Raw genomic sequence first — 15657 nt, forward strand, 5'->3', positions numbered from 1 at the left:
TTCATTATCTGCCTGTCCAAGCAGCAACGTGCCGGGGAATAAATTGCATTTCTCGTTATGTGCCTCCACCACTGCCCTGCTGTTAAAAGACAATTTCACTTTCATCCATATATTTTATTTATAATTTTATGTAAGTACATACAGTATGTATGCCCGAGCTGGTTTATTTAAGATCCAGAGAGGAAAATGGGAGTAAAAGTGGAACGTAAAATGTACACATCCTCGAGTCTGATCACATTATGGGAATGTTATACTTTTATGGTGGAAAACATTTTCAGATGCCTTGGGGATGATGTTGGATGCACTTCCATTAAAGGGAAGCGATGGGAATGAAGGGATGGGGGATAAAACCCAGACAGGGATAGAGCAGGAGATGTGGGTGTATATGGCCTTGGCGGTGGGGGCTGGGTGAAAATCAATAAAAGTGACAGTCTTTATTTGTCTGCATGAAGTTATCAGTGGCTCCCGCTGTAAGACATTGTGCTCTTTCTAGCGTCTCATCCACAGCAGAGATCACAATCCATCACAGAGCTCGGTGGGCTTGCACGATGCTGGAAGAATAATAATTGAGTTCAGATTCACCTGCCTTTAATTAGGAGCCTCCTATCAGTCCAGCAAATGCAATGCTAATGCACAGAGGCGGCCTGTGGAGGGTTATTTATGTTTAATGTCCTGTTGCTGTGCAAGTGTCTGCTGTTGGAAAAAAGGAGGTAAAATTTGACTAATAAAATAAATTTTCCTGTTTAGGCAAGACTTCTTGCTTGGAACATACCTTAAAAACATAAATAGTACGCTCCACTTAAGACAGCGTTTCTGTTCTTTACACTGCTTACAGTCACAGATTTACGCCTTTGAGGGTCAAGTCTCAAAGAAAGAAAATGTCACTTGTGAGAGCCAAGTCCAAGTCTAAAGTCTTTGACTCAAAGTCCAAGTCAAGTATTAAAGGCTTCATCATTTTCGGGCATACGTCACGCTGCAGAGGACTTAAAGAGGACGTTTGCTAAACACATCCAGACAAACGTAACTCATTATGACAGAGTATCTGCTTTATTCTAGATATTTCCTGCATTATTTGAACTGAATCTTTCATCAGTTGATAAGTGACCAAGAAAAATGGACCTCTGTCTGCAATTAGTTAATCACAACCACATTTTAAAACTATGTACATTTACAAAATAAGCAACATTTTCAATTCCAAAACCATTTTTGCTAATAAATCCTTGAATAAATTGACATATTATAACAAAGACAATTATAGTTTTTAATCTGTTATTTACATTATTCAACCTTCAGAATGGCACAAAGTGCTCCAGAAATGTGCACTATGGATGCCGACATTAGCATTAGCTCCAACGTGCTGCTGCAACATTGGAGCTAATGCATTGAGCCTAAAGTAGCATTGAGATGCTACTTTAGCCTTTCAGTTGCTTCCCTGAAGGGCTAACTCCTTTTAGCACAACTTGAACACAACAATAGTCTTTTCCAGCGTCCCATCAGAACATTTTTTGAAGCGGTTTTGTCGTCCATTACTGCTGTTTCCGGATGTTCTTGTGCATCAGATTTTTGGGTGTACCAGAAACGTGAATAAAAAAAGGTTCTGGTTGGAAAAATAAGAGAGGAATATATTTGACATTTGGTTGTTGTACATTTTACTGAAATAGACAGACGCCTCGCTCCTGTCATCCTCCACTGCCACTTGGGAACACTAAAGCACAAAGACGTAAAGCAGAGCTTTATGGAAATCGCACACATTTCTATCACCACAAAAGGAGTTCATGTCAGGATCTTCGCGTTGCTGTTTCAAATGGCGAACACGTCGTCTGTCCATCTGATAACTGCTACCATCCCACTTTCATTCCACTCCATTTCTCCGTTTCATTTCTCTTTCTCTCTGGTGTGACCACATGGCGGTGGGGGGGCGCCGCAGATGAGGACCCGGCAAAGTGAGGTGGAACCGCAGCACGCCAAGTGAACCCAAGGGTGCCCCCAAGCATCACCACCTGCGTCTCCTGACCCCCCCCCCCCCCCACCACACACACACACACACTCCCCTCCAATCACCTCTTTTGACACCCCAAAGGGCCGCCGAGGGTGCCCATGGGCGCACGGAGTGTGTTCATTATACACGGTAAGAGGCTGTAAATTACCGGGCGACATCTCTGCCAAGACCAGAACTGGCTTCGGTCCCCTCTCGCTTTCTTTCCCCCTCTGTCTGGCTGCAGCGCTATCAAATACAGCTGCGAACACAAAACAACCCCGCCACAGCAGACAGCAAATTGGCTCCGAGTTAAAAAAAAACAAAAAAACAAAAAAAACACACACACAAACACTTACACACAGACAGTGCACAACAACAGAATATTAATGAAGGCCTGATCTGTAAAGAGAGTGTCTGCCCTCTGTGTGTGTGCGTGTGTGTGAGAGAGCAGCTTAGGAAAGGGAAAAGCACAGCTGCCATGACTGCACTTCTATGAGCCAGCATTGTGTTTATTCACAAGTGCTTGACTCTATACTGTACGGTACACATGCTATAGAGACAAATACAAAGAGGCAGCATGGTTGTAACAGTATGTCCAGCAGAGGTGATGAAACTGCAGGTGGATACAGAGAAATAACAGACTTGGTGAGGGAGAGAGGGCGAGATGGTGAGATTAAGAAGCTGGAATAAACACCATTAAATCTGTTTTTTTTTCTTCTCCTCCTCCTCGTCCCTAAATGGTGATCCAGTGTCAGAGCCGGTAGCTGCAAGACTGCTTTCAAAAGATAAGGCTGCAGACAGGTAAAATGAAGCAGGCGCAATGAATGTCCATAAAAGTGCTTTCTGTTGTCAGCTGATACGACTGAATACTGATTCGACTAACAGCCGAGCTGCATCTAAAAAGCTTCCACCCCAAACAGGCGCTGCCACGCTCCGTCCATTAAAATTAGAGTTGAACAGCGAGATCTTGGTATTTACAGGGAATTCTTGTCTTAACTTAGGCCACTTTTCACGGGAAGCGCCAACGGGAAGGAACGATTTGTTTGATGCTTTTGTGTGCGAAAAAACTGCCTGAAACAAAGAAAACATCATCCACAGCACAACTGACAAGCTGCAATACAGAAGTCGGAGAATTGTTGTGATCTTTAGGGCTTTGAGTTCAGAAAACAAATCAGAGATGAAAGCTGGAAAATAATTTTACTTTAATCTGGGTTTATCAGCTATAACTGAAACACCTGAACTACAGAATATACTTCACTATTACTAAATTTCTATGTTTTTTCTTTATACAGTAACACTGTGAATTTTTTTGTGGAACATAACTCCAAATTATTTGCAAATTATACATGTGAATACAGCATGTATAAAAATATTTGATAGAATATTTGTGACGCTGAAATGCCTAGCCGCAAAACTACTTGACGCGCTATTGGAAGCCAATCCAGGTGCGCCATTCATTTGGCTCCTGATTGGCTGAACCCCAGAGTGTGGTGATAAGGTAGACTGTAGATGTTAGCTTCTGTGATAATGCTGTGACGGTTTCCACTGTGCGCATTAATGGATACCAAGGCATATTTGGCACTTGAGCTTTTAAAATAAGGAGTTATATAATTTTGATTGGAGTTTAAAGCTTAGAGACATACAGGCACATACAGATAAAGTAAAACATCATTGAAAAGTTCATTTAAATAAAAGATGACACTCCTTTTATACCTTAATTGCACTCAGAGTGAAATATTCAGTGTTTATCTTTCTTAATTTTGTTAACTACGGCTTCCACTTAACGCAAAACACACTGCAAAATCATAAAGACCAATAATATTAACAAGATTTCTAAAAACAGGATCAAAGACTGCTGACCAAACACCTGACCAGCTGATGAGGCGCAGAAGGTCATCGCTGCAGAAAATGGCTGTTTACACAGTGTCTTATCCAAGAACTTTACCAGAAAACTTAGTGGAAGAAAAACATGTGGTGGAAAAAGAGACGTGTCATTAGCTGGTGTGTTTAATCAAGTCCAAAGTCAACTGTGACTAATTGGCCATCAAACTCATTTCATATAGAATCAGTTTATTCATTTATTTAGAAATGTTATCATTTCTGAGAAGTTGAATTTTAGGTTTTCAATATCTGTAAACCGTTATCCTCAAAATGAAACCAAAACATTTCAACTTTAACAATTTTAGAGAATTTGACACTGACTGAATGGAATTACTGGATTTTTTTTTTTTGATATTTAAATGCATCTGTATGATTGGCTGCTTTAACTGGGAGAATCTTAGTTTCCTTTTTTCATTTCCAAAAACTCTCTGAAGGCAGACAGAAAAATGAGAATCAGCAAAAAATGGAGTGATAGTAGATAGTAAAGCCACAGATTCTGAGTCTTTATTTTTCTCTGTCAAGTCTTTAAAGATTTAAATATCCCCAATCTCATAAGACAGTATTTAGCAGAATCTCTAGCAGCTATAGGGCTGATTCTCTAATGCGAACCTGATGTTTTAATCAGGATTTTTGCAGCGTTATGCATTGAATGGTAATAACATCAAAGAGTGACTCCAGAGGAACACCAGCCCTCTAGTTTTATTTAAAGGTTAAATTAGGACCCGTTTCTGGCACACACGACGGCTGCGTCAGTGGCTGACTTTATAATCCCCAGACAAAAACCTCTGCATCATATTTAAACGGCCGCGTTCACGGCTGGCTCATTGTGATTTAGCACACGCCCACAGTGGGACGAGGTTCAAAGTGGCAAAAGGCTGCAGAGTCGCATCTGCAGCTCCGCCGCCGAGCTGAGGTGACATTTGCGTCGCCGGGGTGGGCAGGTGGATCAGAGACACTGCATGTGTCCTCTCCGGCGTCTGGTGGAAAGAACAGATGTGCGCATCGCTACTGTAACCCCCCTGCACCCTCCACAACCCCCCACCGTGAAGCCCCTCAGCTCCCACCACCATCACACACTAATGGTGTACTCGCCTGACTTGTAAATAGGGCCGACTGCTCTCATCTCGCTGCCTTTCGTTTCAAATATTTATCCGCGAGCTGGTGAGCTAAATCGGCTCTGACAGTGAGACTGTTATTTAAGGTCGCAGACAGGCGGTCGGGTGAGAGACGGAGAAAAAGAGGGAAGAAAAAAGGCCCTTTTCCTCGCTGCTGAAATGGGATTCATTTCCATGTGTTCATATTCTGTCATGGCCGCGTTTCTTCCCCACCCCTCCACCTCTGCTCTGAATAGCCGCATCTGTCAGGCTACCTCTGCTCCAGCGAAAAAATGTATTAGAATCCTGGTCTTGTCCTTGAGAGCCGACACTGAGTGAAATTATAGTGGACTGATGGAAAAGGGGAAAAAAATAAGAAAAAAAAACAAAACAAAAAACAAAAGAGCCGCCGTAAATAATCTTCCCCCGAGTGCTACAGAATGCATCCACGTTGACCTGAATTCATGCTGTTTATTCAGCGGAGCTAAATTTCCTAAAATAAAAACACGCCTTTGTACTTTGTTTTGTACTGTAGGCTGTATTCAAACATGAGAATCCTTGTAGTACTCACAGGAAAAAGCTGAATCCAATTTAATTTTAAGCTGTCAGGTATTCTGTTACCGAGAAATCCAACAGGTGGGAGAGGGATTGTGGGGGGAAAAAAATGGGTCATTTCATCAAGAAGCTCCAAGGCAGGGCCATTAAACGATATTAGCTGAAACGTTGTCTTAAAAACTTCTATTTTGTAGAATAACCTCTAGTAGGTAACTTAATTATTAGACAACTAATGTGATGTACTTCTATGTTTATTGGTTAATGTGTTGTTTGATGCCAGTGAGTGACACTGTGTCATTATCCTATGGAGCTACAACTGAATTGGGCCCAGGGATGGTGTGGAACGTTCTGGTTGTACGTTTATTTTTATGTATCCAAGGAATAGTCAACAGCAGGACTGTGATATGATCCATAGCCAGAATACACTGGATTTAGCACAAACAGGATGCTGTTAAAGTGCTCAAAGAGTTTATCAGTGGTAAGTTTTTTCTATTATTATCTTCAATTTGGAACAAAGTTTATATTTACCCACAAATTTAGAAATAAAACCGTTTTTGTTTGTTTTACAGGAGAAGGTGTTCATTTCAAATGCACCTTTGGTTTTACAGCTTTTAAGACCAATGTATAATTGTATAATTTTAAAATAAAAGAAATGACGCTTATGAATCAACTGGGTATCAATATCAGATCTTTACTCATCATTTCTCAATACTTGAGAAACAAGATTCATTTGGATAAAAGATGAATGCTGCAATGCCTGTAGTATTGTTTCACTGCAGTTTCTGCAATGGAAAGGTATTATTTACCCGGTAGCGGTGCCTACTCTTTGGCATGCCAGACTTAGAAGATCTGAAGCTCATCCACTCCAGTGGATGCCGAAGGTCAAGATGGAAGACACAGAACCACAAAATCCACAAACAGCAAAGTTGAGCAAAGACAGCTTTTGTAAGTTTAATGTTGGAGTCTTTTTGTTTTTTGTTGCAAAAACCACTACTTTTTTCCCCCATCGCTGCTCACAGGGCATTGCATGTCTGCTCTGGAGGCCTGCGTGTGCCTGGATGGAAACTTTAATGAAGTCCCTCCCTCACTATCCTGTTTTATTAATTATAAACTTATCTCTATAATTTAGGAACGTCAGTCAAAAGGGGAAGAAACTCATTTTCTTTCACTTTTGCAAATACAGAGCACAACATATAAGCCAAAAACAATAAATCCAGCATATGGCAGCTTATTTTTCTCCATATACCTTGAATTAATTAGAAAAGATGATGGACTTGTTGGAGTGTTTTACCATTTCACATTGTTAATGGACATGAAGTCGGGTTAGGTTTTAGGTTTCAGCCACGTAAGTTTCAGTTCTGGATATTTAATAAAAGGTGACATTAAAAAGGTAGAGTAAAACCTTCAAAGCATGTTGCATAGCAACCGCAGAGTTTAGGGTAAAAAGTAGCACAACGGAGGAACTCGAGTCAAAACGAAACAAGATACTTAGACATAAAGCCCTGAAGATGCCCCTGTCTCGCCAGCAGTGAAGACGGACCCCGAGTGCTTCCACTAACCTGTGTGTGAGCGGAGGTGGCGTTTGAGTGCAGTATGGCTGGGGAAAGTACGGTTGCATTCGCTGCAAATGTAGCTGCGAACGCCGGCATGCACTTCCATGTGCTGCTGCAGTGCTGTCTGGGTCTGGAAACGCTTCCCACAAAGAAGGCAAAAGATGGCCATGTCCGACCCTGCAAAGAGATAAAAAAACAAAAAAAACAAAACAGAGAGGTCACTGGTTAATCAGAGGTGGAAACTGGACGACATTATTCCAATATCTTTTTCAATGGCCTGTTGCACATCTGTTTGCCAGTGTGTCATTAGATTAATGTGACAAGTAAAGGAAAGGTGGTCAGAATTACAACAAGTTCTGTCTGACTACATCGAAGAGAAAAAGCCACAGTGCAATTTGCCCAGATTGCGACATCAGTTATACGTGTCCAACAGGACTTCGTCCTAATTGTTTTACTCATTAGGGAGCAAGTCAGTGGTTCCTTAATAGTGCAAAAGTCCCGAAATACATTCATATCCTCCACACAGCACAACAGGAAATTTACAACAGTAAAAATAGTCTAGAAAACAAGCACAAAGTGGAAAACAACAAGGGAGCAGAGAGCATTGTCTGAAGCTACCTCTCAGATCTGCTAACATTAGCATATCAATGCTAATGTTAGCAATGCTAATTTATTTTCGTAATTCCATTTTCTGCAATTTTGTGGCCAGTGGAAATGTAGTTAGTGTAAAACTTATTTTGCTCCCCTCGTAGCTCTAGATTTCACTTTCTTTATCTTCCACTAACACAAACTGAAGTTACTATCTTCAGATGATGCTCTGAAACTCGTCTGCACCTTTCCTCCCATCATCATCCTCCTGCAACATCTCCCCCGTCATTCTTTAGCGCGCCACAACGGTGATTGATCAGGTGTGCAAGCTGTCGTGGGCCCTCCTCTTCCTCCTCCTCCTCTTCTTCCTCCTCCAATGGTTATGAACATGAGGCAGGCTGCTCTTCATAGATTTTTAAATTAGTGTCAGCTTTGCCCCAAAGATGTGTTATTGACTGATGAAATAGAAACTGAGCTCCAAACACTCAGTCCTTCCCCAGAGTTTTCCCCAGCCTGGTAATTGAAAAAAGTGTGAAGGGAGTGTGTGTTCGAAGCGGCCGTGCAACCCTGTGGTGTGTGTTTGCATTTTTTGTTGTTGTTGTTTAGCTGTTTGTGCGCTTGCAACTGTATGCTCTTTATCTCTGCTGGAGAAAAATGCACCACACTCGCTGGAGTCGAGATTCGATTGAAGTATTGCATAGGAGATCTTTATCAGTCTGCGCAGCCACCCTGAAACATTAGAAATGTGTACGTCTTTAATCTCTATAAATACAGTATGCAGCACGTAAGCCCGCCAGGGAACAGTTAGTAAAATATAACATGTCACACGTGTGTGGCTGTGTTTCCTGTCGCATTATTCACTGTATCAACAACTTGTGTGATTTGTTTGTGTCTACTGTTTGAAATGTTCACTCTTTCATTAACTATATGGAGAGGTACATGTGTTATAAAGTCACCCATGTGTTGTTTTTCATTCATGTTGCTGTAGTAATTCACTGCAATATTATATTTAGTATAAACAAACGCCTGCACCAGCATTCACACCTACATCGGAGGTGATGGACAGTTTGATTTTTGCTTCCTTCAGCTGAAAACTCTGCTGTAATTGACCGTAAATCTTTGTTACAACAGCCACAGAGTGAAACTGTGTCACAACTTTGAGTGCCAAAAATCCTGAGTTTACCAATGAGAAAATGGTTTATATAATCTGTTATATATGGTTGAGATCTGATTCAACACATATTTGCATATTTTTTTTATTATGAAATTGATCTGGTCTTTGCTTAGAGTGTAACAAGACATCAATCCACATCAATACATTGATTAAACGAATAATTGAACTGCATTTGGACTTTAATAAACATGTCAAGTCTTGGTTAAATTCTGTGAAAATGTTTTGTTTGAGACACTAAAAGATGTGGAATTTTAAATTCTGCTTTAATATATAAAAAAAGACTTAAGTCTGTTTAAAAATGTATGTGAATTTATAGAAGCTGAATACATATTCTCTGTTTCTTTATGACTGAATGTTTTTCAAGGGCACTTTTAAGTTACTAGGTTAGCAACTTACTGTTGTTAGTTACTAATGAATTTAAAATTTTAGGGTAACAATATTAACCTGACATTTTAGGAGATGAGCGGCTTCACAGTTCAAACATCTGGGAAATTATGTTTTTTGGGTTCAATGGATACGAGTACGTTAATATGCTAAGACTTATGTTTATGCACTAGCATGTTTAGATGGTTCTGGATATTTTTGTCGAGCATTTTTAATGAATCTTGAAGTAACAATAATTTGCTGTTTATGTTAACAGTGGCATTCTAGTATGTGAAAGTTAGCAGACCTGAACTGCTAGTGCTGAAATGCAGTGCTGGCTTTAGCATGCTAATGTTAGCAGATCTGAGCAGTTAGCATTACTGATAACATGCTAATGTTAGCAGATCTGTGGCGATAATTTGAGCACTGACATACTAATGTTAGGACTGACGTCAGTTTTTTTGATAAAATTTTTTGCATTACGTTGAAGTGATTTTTCTGGCTGTATTGAAATGATTTTATTTTATAAAACACATTTTACACTTCACATGATTTGTGATTAGCAACTGGATTTTACTAGGCAGATAAGACAAAGGCGACAATAGGAGGTAGTTCATAGCACGGCGTGTTTTTTAATGAGTAGTCTCGTGAATAAACTTATTCACGTGTAATTTTAATAGCATTTATTATCTAGAGGAAACAGCTCAATTGCAAAATTGTTTTTTAGGCTTTAGCCAAATATTGACAAAGCTTTGCACACATTTGTAATGGAAATGCAGCTACTACCACCTGCTGTTTTCCTTAGATTAAAAAACTTTTTAACTAATAATAAACTGAACTTGACTGCATTATCCAACAGGATCAACTGGAATGGACGTACTTTTCTTGGCATCTGTACATTTTGTAAAGTTGATGGTGTGCTGTGACTTTGTGCTAAATAAATAAACTGAAATGGTAGTTGGGTTGACTCTACTGGAGCACAGAAGTCTTTGATATCGACCATCACACATAATAAATATGACTTTATAATTGCTTCCAGACTATTTCTTAGTTTTATTTCTTTTTAGATTAAGGCTTGTAGCCTACTTCATGTTGTAAGAAAGATTATATTTAAATCAATTCTTGATTCTACAGGTTAGAGTAGTAAAACATGAGCTGACATTACTGCTAATAATAAGGAATTTTAATAAGTTAATTGAAAGTGTGATTCTAAAAGAAGAAGAAAAATATAAAGTTGATTTTTTTTTTTAATTGAGACTTCTCACCTACCTGTAGACTTTTAAAATAGTTTGACTTGGAATACATAAATAATGTTTGTGTTTAGATCATTTTGGAGAAAAATCACGTATGATTGAGAAAGAAAAAAGTTTATTATAGTTGTGGAAGTGGCTCAGAGTCAAAAAAAGAGGGAGAGAAGTAGATGTTAGAGGGGTGGAGGAGAGTTTGGCCTCACAAAGACTTTGGCCAAATATGGGGAATTAGAGGAGAAAAGGTTTCTGGAATGTAAAAGGTCAACACACCTCTGACCTTTGGGCTTTAGCAGGGCGGATATATGAAACCCAGATGCAAACACGCCCTGACATCCTCACAGAAAAACAAAGCTTGGAAACAAAAAGTGGAAGCACGAGACAACAAAAAACGGCCACTTTGAAGTCAGGGCAGCTACAGTGGCTGCCGGGACACATTAAGTTGATTGGAGAACAATATGTGTGTCAGATTTAAAAACCAGCCAGTCACTTCTGTTAGAAAAGCATTACAGTTTTGTCTAAGTAGACACGTAAAGCGTGGAACAACGGTGGGAAAAATAGTTACATAAATCCAAAAACTGATTAACATTTAAATACATCACTTAGTCATGGTGAAAAGAAAGACAAATATATCAAAATGTATGAGAAGTCTGTCAAAAACAAAACTGAAATGAAAAAAAGTATGGAAACCCCCCCTCCCCCTCATACTTGCTTTTAAGGTATTTTGTGGTAATTTGTCTGTATAGCAGCATGACTGATTAAACTTCATTAATTGATTATCAGTTACTTAAGTTTGCTGCTCTGGAGCATACAGACAACGTCAGACAAACTTCAGTAATGACCTTAGAGTAGAAACTGTGATTAACCATTAACCTAGCAAGGGTTATATGACTATTTTCAAAATACTTTACAGAAAGGTTCACTAATGGAAAACATTTAAGAGAGCTGACCATCTTCTTCCCAGGAGCAAAAAATTGACCTCAAGGTCAGAGCGTGCAATGCTCAGGGAAATAAACACAAGAGCGCCATCTCAAACCACAAGACCTCAACATCTCTGTTCTTTGGACAGATGAGACCAAAGTAGAGATGTTTGACCATACTGTACAGTTCCATGTTTGAAAAAAATAAACAGCGCATCAGGCAGAGTGGTGAGCAGATTTTGATTTATGCAGTTTTGCAGACAATACACCTTAGAGTCATCAACTCAGCAATGAACTCGGCTGTAAACCAAAGTATTGTGGAGTCACATGTGATGGCAACTATTCACAATCGGTCATCATCTGAATAATAATTATTAAACTCTCACATCAAATCTAACTTTGATCACAGTGTTATTATTTGTGGTTGAACTTAATTCAAAATTTGAATTGACTTATTTGCAGGGACTGTAATCAAGTTTTTCACTTTAATTAATTTTAACCAAAAACCATACATAGAAAAATAAAATAAATTTTTTCATTTCAAAACCGAAACGACGCCGACAGACATCTGTGCTGCTGCTACATGTTTAGCATCGAGTTGCTATTTTAGGCTAGAAAAGCTTCGCGGATAGGCTAACTCCTGTTAGCACAACTTAAACACAACATTAGTGTTTTCAAGGGTCCAATCAGATCGCTTTCTGAAGCAGGATTAAACCTCCAGTTGGCAGGAGAAGCTCCCTTGTCGTCCATCTTTGTTTTCAGATATCATCTGTACCTCAAATTTATGGGGGTATGAAATGCATGAATACAAGGGATCTGGCTGGAATCGTATGTAAATAAAAAAAGTGACATTTCTAATGAGTTAAAATGTATGTAATTACTTAATAAAAATGAATGTACATCTTTAAATAGCTGATTGTTTATTATTTCCAAGACATTACACTTGTCAGTCTTTTTAGAGTAAAGGGAAAATGTGCCTCCAGAGCTCAGTTTTCTCCACTTAAAGAACTTTAGCAATAAAGCAAAGAGAAATTAGAAGCAATCTCTTAATTGAGGTAAATTTTTAAATGTAAAAAAAAAAAAAGCAAATTAGCAACTAAATAAAGACAAGCTAAAGAACATTCAGATGTAATTTGAGAACAAATTTGTCAAACAAGTTTGTCCCTAACAAAAGCAAAAACTGCAGGTTGTTTTACTTTACCTGCGGTCGGTTTGAAGGAAATCTGTTTGCTACTTACTTTCATTTGGACTTCTTGCCTGCAAAGAGTAGTTTGTGGCAAGGTGCTAACTTCGATTACCTTTAGAGAAAAATTAAGTGGTACAAAGTATACAGTCAGTACGGGGAATAATTGTGTGTCTCAGGAAAGTGAGTTAAGGTGTTGTCAGAGGCTGATAGATAAAGAGAGTGGACGAGAGATAAAAAAGGAAGAGAAGGTGGGAGAAAACTAGCTGAACCGGGAGGTCCATTACAGTGTAAAATTGAGTCAGCCGAAAGTGACACCTGAAAGGAGGAGCTGGGATGGTGGCGGTGGGGTTCTTAGTCTCATTCCTGTTGGGCTGTTTGGGAATAATTTATCTCCTCTAACCAGCCTCTTTCCTTACTTCTCATGCCATCTATTTATAAAGGCGCGGTGTGGTCGGGTGCAGTTTGTGTGTGGATCGTAATGGCTCTGAAGTGGCAGCGCTGCCGTTATTTAAGCGGGGACAAGGGAGGGGGATGGACAGAGGCAGGTAATGGAGAGGAATACTCCCTGAAGGGAGGTGACAGTGGCCGGATGGGCGAGGATCAGAGAAATGGCCCGAGGCGTAGAGGCCGGTCACTGAGCCGAGCTCGATGTGGAGGAAGGTAAACACACACTGACCCGTCTGATCCGACCCCCCGCCGACACCGAGAAGCTTCTTCTAATTCTGCTTGGACAGGTGGGGAGAATTTGGGTTTACAATGACACCAGACAACAGTCTGTGCACAAAAACAAACTGAAAACAAGGACAAAAAAGAAACTTTTTGGAAGAATGTCAGTTTTTAATAATGCTGAAGTTATGGAACTACAGACATTGTCGTAGTTTAGTGTTTGTTGGAGCTGGAGTGAGAAAACCTATTTACATTTTTTTCTTGATTGGCAGTATTTTAAAGCAGCAAAATTTCACTTTCTTTAAAGCAAGCTAAACGAATATAAGCCTCCTTTTAGCCAGCTTACCAGCAGTGTGTAAGCTACACTGAAATGATTTTGGATCATTAATAAGAAAGCTTCAACACATTTTCAGAGATCTAAAGGTGACAGCTACACTCCAACAGTTCTTATTTACAGAAGAAGCTCCCCAGCGGTAACTGCTGTCATAACGAAGTGTAATAATAACACAAACACAGCTGAAACATTAGGACCCCCGAAATCCATCTCCAGCGCACATGTTCCAGGGAGTGCTGCAGCCGAGACGCTTTAATGTGTCCTGACGGTGTCCTGCAATGCAGCGTGCCGAACAGAGGACCTGCCAGATTTAATGAGGCAGCGAGCAGCGGGACCTCCGCACAAGGTGTTCAATCACAGGCCATTACCAACAGACCTCAACCTCTGTTACTGCTTGCTCCTGTCAATAGCAATCTATGCTAAGGTATAGTTTATCTATGCGGAGTACAGAATAGTGACTAAATGTAGGCATCTGTATCCTCGCACGCCTACATTCATTTGGTGGCGTGGAGACAGAAGCACGATGCCAAAACTGCCTTCAAGCGCTGCTCAAAAAACTCCGACTTACAAGCTTCGGCTCATCTAAACGGCATCCATGTTGTGCCTGAGCGCTCAAAGCCCCACCTGCTAATGGGAAAACAACAACAACAACAATTAATCTCTTTAACTTGAGTGTTCTGCAAAAAAAAACAAAAAAAAACTTCAAAAGTAGAGCTCCATGTAAGAAGTTGTGCAGAAAAGAAGTTCATCCCAGAACTGCAAAATGCAAGAGGCAGGATCAAAGTATGCAAACAGACGCTCCACTTTGAGTCGTTTTAACTCGGTGAAGAGGAATAAATAGATCCAGCAGCAGTGAACACCAAGGAAGAAGTGTGAGCAATGTTTACTAAAACTTAGTCTATAGAGCGTTTCTTTAGGACACCAGTCACATAAAACATGTGATTTGTGTCACTAAACTGCACACGGTGACTGTATTTAACATCATTAATTGGAATTTATCATCAACGATAAATCAAAATTCCTATCATGATAAAAAAAAATGTATCACCATAAATTATAAATGATATGATAAATTCCCACTCCTACATACCACTTGTTTATTTTTTTAGATTTTGACAAAGTCTAAAAAGTGTGGCAGATGTCATAAGATCTAAATAAAACACCCTCATGTAGGTGGATGTTAGGTGAAAATGTGCAGAAGTTTCAGGCCGTCATAAAACTATATGGAAACGGGGCCTTCTTTCCATGAAGACAGAAATCAGTAATTATTTTCTGCTGCCTTCCTCACCGCCTTCACTTTACACCAGCCTGGGAATCTACGTCCTCTGCACTCAGTCACAACAACCTTCACTCCCCGTTTTGGCTCGGCGTTGCTTTCTGTCGCCGTCTAACTGCCAGTTACCACAAGCACCAGTCACAATAACCCGCCTCCCCCGTGTCGGCACTTCTAGGTGTGAGAAACAAGAAAAGGTGAAGTTCCTGCCACTCTGAAGCTCCCGTCAAGTGTGTGTTTGTTACTCTAATCGGCAACGAGGCCTCATCGCACATCAGGTCACAGCTTTTCTGAAAAGGTCGCCTCAACCAGAAACTCTGCGAGGCGTCGGCAGGTGACACGCGTCGTCCTGTAGTAAACGCTTTCAGGTGTTCACCATCGAAAAGGTCTCTGATAAAATGTTAGGACATATCCATCGACGCAGTTTTACAATTAACAACATCCTCCTGCTTACAGTTTTGGACAAAAAAAGTGTATTTAACAACAGCTGTTTTTGAACAGCGATTAAAGCATTGGAGTGCAAACATTTTGCCACAAGGGACATTTCTATTCAATAAAAAAAACTGTTTTACTTGCTTAACAACAAACTACACATGCAACAACTTAAGAAATAGTCATTTTTGTTTAAGGAAAAATGTCTGAAAATTATTGCAGAACTAAACTGTGTTTGTAGGATTGTCTTATTTAAAGAAACACAGAGTTTACGTAAATGTTGTTGGGTATTAGTGGTCTTGTTTACAATTCAAATGATAAAGGAAGCAAAAAAAAATATTAAAAGATAAATACTTTTGTTCATAACCTTTTTCACTTTAGGATTTCAGTAAAAGTCTAAAAAAACTTGCATC

At 39.8% G+C, this 15657-nt stretch overlaps 1 protein-coding gene across 1 annotated transcript in view; it reads right to left on the bottom strand.

Moving 5' to 3' along the window:
* Window positions 1–15657, bottom strand: part of zbtb16a (zinc finger and BTB domain containing 16a) — a 173695-nt gene that overhangs the window by 10453 nt on the left and 147585 nt on the right. Inside the window, exon 5 of the mRNA XM_088012456.1 lies at window positions 7068–7238. Within this exon, the coding sequence (XP_087868582.1) occupies window positions 7068–7238 (171 nt within the window). The remainder of the gene's footprint in view (window positions 1–7067; window positions 7239–15657) is intronic.

Source organism: Poecilia mexicana, unplaced genomic scaffold (assembly GCF_051168715.1).
Source record: "Poecilia mexicana isolate PSO_F unplaced genomic scaffold, ASM5116871v1 scaffold_14, whole genome shotgun sequence".
Lineage (NCBI taxonomy): Eukaryota > Metazoa > Chordata > Actinopteri > Cyprinodontiformes > Poeciliidae > Poecilia > Poecilia mexicana.